At 34.5% G+C, this 8433-nt stretch overlaps 1 protein-coding gene across 1 annotated transcript; it reads right to left on the bottom strand.

Annotated features, from left to right (window-relative positions):
• Positions 1 to 698: 698 nt before the first annotated feature.
• Positions 699 to 7656, bottom strand: LOAG_17408 (hypothetical protein; the record flags this gene model as incomplete). The annotated part of the gene is made up of 13 exons (XM_020450069.1): positions 699 to 985; positions 1177 to 1281; positions 1578 to 1776; positions 1926 to 2037; positions 2137 to 2306; positions 2517 to 2640; positions 3126 to 3222; positions 5080 to 5220; positions 5588 to 5715; positions 6036 to 6101; positions 6645 to 6742; positions 6959 to 7115; positions 7538 to 7656. The coding sequence occupies 13 exons, from the start codon at positions 7654 to 7656 to the stop codon at positions 699 to 701; spliced, it is 1803 nt and encodes a 600-aa protein (XP_020306306.1).
• Positions 7657 to 8433: the final 777 nt, after the last annotated feature.

Raw genomic sequence — 8433 nt, 5'->3', positions numbered from 1 at the left:
TATATATATATATATATATATATATATATATATATATATATATATCAAAAACATCTGTTCGTGAGCTTGTTGAGCAAAAAATGTTTAAATCGAAATTGAAATTTGAAATTCTTTAAATCTCCAGAGCTAACCTTCTTCTTGTGGAATTATTCATGATCAAAAAAAATCAAACCTTCACGGTGTAATTTGTGGCATCGGCAAGTACCACAACAGTTGGGCTAAATGGAGCAGGATCAGAAGCATTTGATGAAAAGGACGACTCGGGAAAGGATGTGCTGATCAATTCCGATTCTCCATTTTTTTATATGGCACATCACTGAGCAATAAGTCTGAAAAAATACCGCGCAATTGAAAATACTGACTTTGACAATTTGAACTTGATGTGTTCCGAATGTTCCGGATTCAGTGGCTACCTTCTCACGTACTGCCTTATTCTTCTTCATTGTGGATATGGAAATTAACCTTTCAAATTTCTACGACGCACAACACAGAGTGATGATATATGGAATGATGCTTAAGTTAAAGTAAAAAAACTATTGTAAATTGTTATTCTCTAACAGTCTGCAATCGACAAAGTTTATGGAAATAAAAAGAGTTTGATAAAGACAGTATTTAAAATTCGCGTAAATTTAATCATTTTCAAACTGAAGCGGTTAAAGAAAAAATTTAAGGTTAATAGATTTGCATACATCGAACGGTTAGCGTACGACAGATTTCCTCGCAAACGCAACAAAATGAGCACAGCTTAACTGAAATCCACATATACAAACCTCTTCCAAGTCAATGGTAGCCAAGCGTAACCCGCATATAACAAAATGTGAGCAATAAGAATCGCAAGGTCCAGCCAACATAGACCAAGCCAAACTCGTATCCGTTGAATCACCACTTTCACACGTTAACGGAAAATACCATCCAGAATGTTTCGCATTAACACTCGGTTCCGTTGTCTCTCGAAGAACCGTAAAGTCTGGCCCTCTATTGTCAGCTTTAAAGTTGCATTTTAGAAGTACTCATGACGGCTTTTCACCTTTTTACATGTCTTTTTCAGTGCTCCATTTTTATTTAAAGTACTGATGATACGTAATATTCTACTACATCCCCAGATACTGAAAAAAATGAGATCTTCATATTTCAGATAAATTTTGCGAAAGCTGATTCCAATTTTAGGCTGCATACCTTCCTCTCTTAACGAGTATTTTTTGCCAAAATCAACACTACCATCTTCGCTGCAACTGGTCGGTGAAAAAGATCTCATTCCTGGCTGTGAATCCCATTTGTCAGCTGTAAAATTTATGGCATGCTTCTCAAAAATTCCACGTTTCAAAATTCAACAATTGATCGATGTGTAGCTGGAACATTTATCACAATGCTATCGATTACCTTCTGGATGAGTGTGAAAGAGCTTCAAACCCTACACTTTATCCAATATCAATAAGTTGTGGTGTGTTAGTTTCTCTAAATTAAAAAAAAAACGGATCATAGTTGAGAAGCGTTATTAAATGCAAAAAATTCGTACAACTCAGTGAATATTTAAAAATACCTTTATTTCGTACAACTCAGTGAATATTTAAAAATACCTTTATTTCCATTCGGTTGAATTGCTGAACATCGAACAAAATATGTGAGAACGTATAGCAAATGTGTGATCAATTTCATATCATTTCCGATGATAACTGTTCGAGCTAAACGTGTAGCACCGCCCACACTGCCGCTTATTTCCATGTACTGAGCTAATTGCGCATTGTACGGACAACGCATACAATCTGAACTTCCGCTCTGGAATTGGAAATTTTAGCACAGTTTAAAAGTGGAGAATTGGATAACGAGATGTTGGAATATGTCAATCAAACTCATCATGATTTTTACGTGAGCTGAGAAGATCGATATAAATGTAAAACTATGAGAGATGCATTTCAAAGTTTTACCGTCCCCATCAAAAGCGAGCGATGAAGATCTTCGCAGTCTTCTGATGGCGTGACACTGGCGACCCATGCAAGATGGTTCATCAAAACACAAGATAATAAAGTGGATACAAAGCTAAAACACTTGCAATTTTCAGTAATTGAATCACATCGATAAAACCTTTAGGGAGGGCAGTAAATGTGTTGTTCTGCAAACTTCAAGGAAGAAACTCACTATCGCGTAGATTTCAAATCATATTCACAAATCAGTGCAGCTAAATTAGTACAGAAGTTATTAGCCGTTGAAGCATACTCCCTTTCATTCATCAGACTCAACCAAACTGGAGAGCGAAATCGGTATGAATTGTACAACAAACAAACATTATGCACCAATTCTAACCACGCCTGCAACTGATCAGAAATGCACAACCTATGTTTCTGCAAGAATTTACTGTATCTAGTTTAAATAAAAGTAAAATAAAGACGAACTTTAATCATCCTCACAAAGCTTAGCAGAACCAAGCCCACACGAGCAAAACTTTTTAAGTATAGGAAATAAATGCACCTATAAATGCACAAAATGCAATAAATCCACACTTTCTGAAACAAACCAACCTCAAACAATAAATGCAAAAAACGAGTGCGAGAAAGTGTTGCTTTTAGAATTTGAGCCTCCAGTTTGATGATTTCAATTTCAATAAGAGGAATGTGACAAAGCAGAAACTGTTTCTCTTCTTCTCTGGAAAAGACGAAAGTAAAACCATTCATGTAAACTTTGTATTTGATAATGTGAAAATCGGACTATTCCATAGCACGACTACCGCAACGCAGTGATGAAACATGATGGGACGTATCATGTGAAGTTTCAAGACAAACAAGATGGTAGCACTATGAGTTGGTTGGTTTACTAAAACCATTTTATTAAAGAAAGGTTAAAAAATGAAGTAATGACAATAAGAATTTTTTGCCGCAGGATGATGTCCAATCATCTTCACATGCAGCTATGCCATCACCAACAGATATGCTGTAATGTTTAATCGAAAGGCTTAAACCAATCGCCTAAACCAATGTTGTACTGTGAAAATATATCATTAGATTCCACATCTCTAAATCAAAATAAAAGTTCGTCTGAAGACCACGGATTAGTTTTCCTGATATTTCTACCAAAGCTTTAGGTTGCTTTCATAAAGCTCTGCGGAAAATAAAACTATGGGAAAAACACACCGGAATAAGACTCCAATTGCAATCTGTCTCGACTCTTCCTCTGCTGTTGAACTACAACTACTTAAACGACTTCGGCTACACCAACGACCGGAGTTATCTGGAAGACAGGTTTGATTCCTTAAATCCGAACTATAGCAGTAACAAGTTATTAAAATAATAAGCAATACAGCAGTGAAAAATTGTTAAAATTTGGAAACTAAAAAACACCCTTAATTAATTGTAGGACAAAAACTTTCAACATCATTTCCTTTACGAAAGTCAATTAACTCCGTAATGGATGAAGCAATTTTTCATACTAACAATTTGAATACCAAACTTGTTATTTTAGGTAAATGCTTGTAAATGAAGGTACAAATAAATATACTTGGCACACCGGACTTCCAACTTCATCTTCGCACTCTATTTATCCCTCTCCCATTCATTAAGTTGAAAGCGATATTTGCCTGTTCCACCTCCTTCTCTCATCAGCATATCCTTGCATCTCAAAAAAAAAAGAAAAAAAAACCCTCTCCCCTAAATGTCTTTACTTTCTTGAATCCCTTATTATATATAGGAATTCACAGAGTCCACAGCTATTCCGAATCTTTACTACCACCTCACTTTTAATTAAGATGGATCCAGCATCTACGTTAAAGGAAAGTCCATGCTTACATCGCGCCAACGCTGGTTTCAAACTCGACGAAATGAATTTTTTAGTTTCATCCAAAATAGAACTTTTCCAATACCAAATCATAAAGCATATTTCACGAGAGACATTAGACCTTCCTACTTCAACAGTTTCCCTTTATCTCGTGGATTATCAACAGTTTCTACACGATAAACTTTATCGTGTAGATATTCTCATGAGGAAAGAAACGTAATGCCGAGAATTACCAGAGATAATGGGCATATTCTGCGCTACTTTTTTTTTTTTGCCATATATGCTTGGCAATTCTTCAATAAGATAGATCTTGATGTCACAAAAGTGAGGGAGGTGCTCATCTGTTAAAATCAAGAAAAAAAAATTAGGAAAAAAGAAATGCCATTGAAAATTAAAAAATTAAAGAATTCTATAGAAATTAAAAAATAGTACGGTATAAAATACGATTTAGAATCATCCGACCTCAGAAAAAATATCCTGAAACCTAAAATAAAAGGTTAAATATTATAAGGTAATGCCTAACATATGTTTAATAAAGCGAAAGTAAAGACTGAAATGAATGGATCAATTTCCGAAATGAATTGTTTCATAATGCATGAAGAAATTTCGTTGATGTAACCTTTTGCAACTTTGGGAAATTGAATGTTCGTTATACTGTCCATTTGAAAAAAACGGCATCACAAATTTTTGATTTCAATAATGAACTATGGGCTACTAACTAGAACTGCAGCGATGAAAACTTAACAAGTACGCAAACATTTCTGAAGGCACTTTATTATTATGTAAATTAGATAATCTGCAGTGTATGAACGATTTACAGACAAGCGTATCATCAATGAAAGTGTAACTGTGGATGTTTTGAATGCTACTCTATAAGAGTTTTTTATTTACTAACATTTATTTCAGAGAGGACTAGTATCCCACTTCTCCAAGCAACGTCGTAAAGTCTTCAAATTTAATTCCAAACAAAAATTTTATTAAAACAGTTCAAGCCGATAATTTTAGTCCAAGAGAACCTAAAAAATCATTTATTTTTAAGGTTTTTCCTACTCGTGGTAAAAATTACGAGAATTTCTTTCGAAATACGCTGATCTTTCTCTATCTTAAGTCTCGTTAAAGGCAGAGTGGAAGGAACTATAACCAAGGTATGAAAATATTCAAACACCGTTAACATTGCATTTCGCAATCGGTGAGTGTTATTTCAGGAAGGACTGTTAATTCAGCAATCAGAATGCTTTTAGTCAACCTTTCACTTCCTAGATCCTATAGGTATTACCGATACTGATGAAGCTTCGAAAAATGCAAATATTTTACTTTCATCACATAAATTGCTCCGCTGTGCAAGTTGCATACGACGATATCGGGAAAGACGATTAGGTGAGAAAGCTCGGCAAGATTTTATATTCCCTTCTTCGGTCTCCAAATGTAGGGAAGCATTCCTTACTCGGGTAAAACCTGCAATTAATTCAATCTTATTGCCAACCTGGAATATAATTTCACATGCGTTTTTTAATGAATCAACTGTTAAATATAATCTAACGTATTCAACTGGAGATGATTTAAGTCACACGAACGTAGACAATTATGAAAGAAGCTCAACATGTCAATGACAGAACTATCACGGGTAGTCCAAATGACAATCACAATGTTAGTTAGCAACCTTTGCATATGCATTAAGAATTTATTTACTTGTACATCCATATACTTTTTTATATGGTTCAGTCATAAACGGGATTGTTTCAAACCAGTAAAAGTAATGAGGCGACGATTTTCACTTTACATGAATTTTTAAAGAATATCCATGAATGCTTCTGAATGAAACCTTTGGGAGGATCAGTCGCTTGTGAGTTGTAATGTGTTGGTCCGCGCAGTCCCTCCAATGAGCAAACTGTTGAATAGGGGCTTTCCGAATCGGCACTACTGGCACTACCAACGGGGATTTTGCTGTCGCTGAAATAAATGTTCCGAATAAATCCTCAACCACTTGATATCGTGGAAATCAATATAATCGATAGAAGTCCTCTATTCAACAGATGCGTATGACTGATGCCATCTGATTTTTTAGGAATTAAATCTGATTGCAAATGTAATAGTACTAAATTTAGTTTATTGTTTTTTTTTTAACTCTAAAAATGAAAAATCCAAATTACCAATCCCCTCAATTTTGAAACTGAAAAAAAAGTGACAGCAGTGGAAAGATGAAAGTAAGGCCAATTGGAAAATATACAAATGTAAACAAGACCACTTATGGTTTTATGAAAAAATGATACCTGTTTGATGGTCTTGCCATTTTCGGGACCGAAATAACGCGACTTACCATAACTTGTTTGCTATCACTGAAAAAAAAAGAAAAAAAAACTCTGAAAAATCCTATTTTACTATCGTCTTCCAGTCTACCAAATGTATGAAACGTATAAAATTGGAGAGTTAGATGAGAAGGAAATCTAATGTGAGACAGCGAAATCAATATCAAGCTGGCCCACATCAAATATTTTTCGAAAACTTTAGATGAATTTAAACTGATTTCTACCTTTTGTTTTGCCGCAAATAATCACCGATAAAATGAATTCGTAGCAGTACTATGAAAGCCAGGGAACAAACATATATGCATATATATATATATATATATATATATATATATGTTCACTATCGAGAACTCGAAAATAATTATTTGTAACACCCTATCCCGATTACTAAGGCTGTTTCTAGTGACTTAACCTACTTTCTGTTTCAACCCGATATCTGCCAAAACACAAACACCTATCCGAGAGTTGGTCACGTCAAAAATTATCAATTGCCGGCAGAATCGGTATCTGCCCAACACAACGGTTACTTGCTGTAAGTTGAAATGCTATGGAAAAGAAAAAGTAAATTAGCACCTTAAAGAATGTATTTTGAAGGATTCATTTTTTGTTGTGGACAGTGAACCAAATATCATCTGTCCAATACAGGAAACATCTGAACGATGTCTTAAAAACTGAAAACTATTTCGGAAACATTATTCTTCCATGTAATTTTTCTATCAAAAACGATTTTTTCCTAAATGAATTCTGATAACAGTACTGACATCCATTAAATCTTCATCAGAACAAGAACACTGATAATCACAGTCTGCCGAGAAAGTTAAGACATGGTGATCATGTTTTTAAGCCCAGAAAGAAGATGTTTGTTCTGAAAGAAATCTGTAATTTACCCGAAAACGACCACAATTTGAAAGCGGTGTTTTAGTTGAAATATCAGACGTATTCACCGGTAAAACAGTTTCACTATCGAATAATAGTCGCCGCTCACTTTCAGCCAAAATAACTAACCGCAGTGATTCTTTGCCAAGCCTCTTGTCGTGAGAAAAACTAAAATTAGTAGCATGATTTTCGTCAGCACTTTATTGCTTCCATGGAAAATGAATAACTAAAATAGGTCATTTATCCAGTCCAACATATTTCATGAGAGAAAATAGGGAGGGTGGGGGAGGAGAGAGCATGTCATACTTATCGCGTAATGTTAGTTGCAATAGCACCTTCAAAACCTGCTTGAAGTACGGCATAATATGTGCCCTAATCTCAGGTAATCTTACTCAAATTGCACTTTCACGAGACATCAAAGTCGGATTTCAAGAGTGAAATATAGGTACACTCGTAAAAGGGTCAAAGATGGCATATTAGCTGCATCACGTAACAAATTTGTCTTTTTGTTCTTCAGTTTAAGCCTAAAATTGTTTTAATTTGATTCCTTGCATATGCAAAATCAGTTCTTAAAGGAACAGTTCACTAACCAAAACTTATTGATCACTTCATCGTCTCCATCCGTTTTCTTTAGAAAATTGCCAGTATTATCACTGACATGTTTAAGTGGTCGTTTTTTTGACCTTCTTGGGAAAACACTTTTCAACATCGCTAGGTTTATCCTCACATCAATAACCATCTACAGGATCGAGTTTTCTTCCTTCCAAACAACCAATTCTATTTTATTTAGGTTCTGAAACAAAAAGAAAAAAATCCCCACCAAGATTCCAACTATAGATATGAATCATAAGTTCGCAAAGGTCCCTTTCAATTTAGAGAGATGCCACTCCTGAACAACAATTCAGCTTATCATTTTTTGTGTTCCTTTGAACACCTATCTATACCGTGAACAAAAGCTCTTATGTTACGGTATTCGAACATGAAATTTTTGAAGTCCAACTATGAACTATTAAAAAGGACAGATCTTTTCCAATTCCATTCTGCATGCTAAATTTTCCGAAAGTAACGAAGCAAATACAGCACATCTTAGAAGTGATTTCCCTATAAAACTCACAGCAATTAATATCCAACCAATTATCCTCACACCCTTGTTAATAGTTTTTAAACATGTAACTAAAAGATGAAATTATTTCAGAAAAGAAATTTGAAACATATAATTTCTCAAAAATAAAATACCGGAGCTTATGAAAAATGGATGAATAAGCATGTGAAGTACGGAATATAAATTTCATTCTCAATTAATTGAAGAAATGTACTGACGTGATAAAGTTGGATCATACTATATTGCACAAGAATAAAACAACGAAGTCAACATCAGTACAGGTAATTGCAAATAATGTGACAAGTGAAAATTAGACTGCGTGTTACTTCTGCAAAATGGATACATTTTTTTTTTTACCTGGCGGATTTATCTAATATTTGAGAT

Source organism: Loa loa (genome assembly GCF_000183805.2).
Source record: "Loa loa unplaced genomic scaffold supercont3.71, whole genome shotgun sequence".
Lineage (NCBI taxonomy): Eukaryota > Metazoa > Nematoda > Chromadorea > Rhabditida > Onchocercidae > Loa > Loa loa.
Note: the sequence above shows the minus strand (reverse complement) of the source record. Positions and strands in the feature narration are given on the sequence as shown.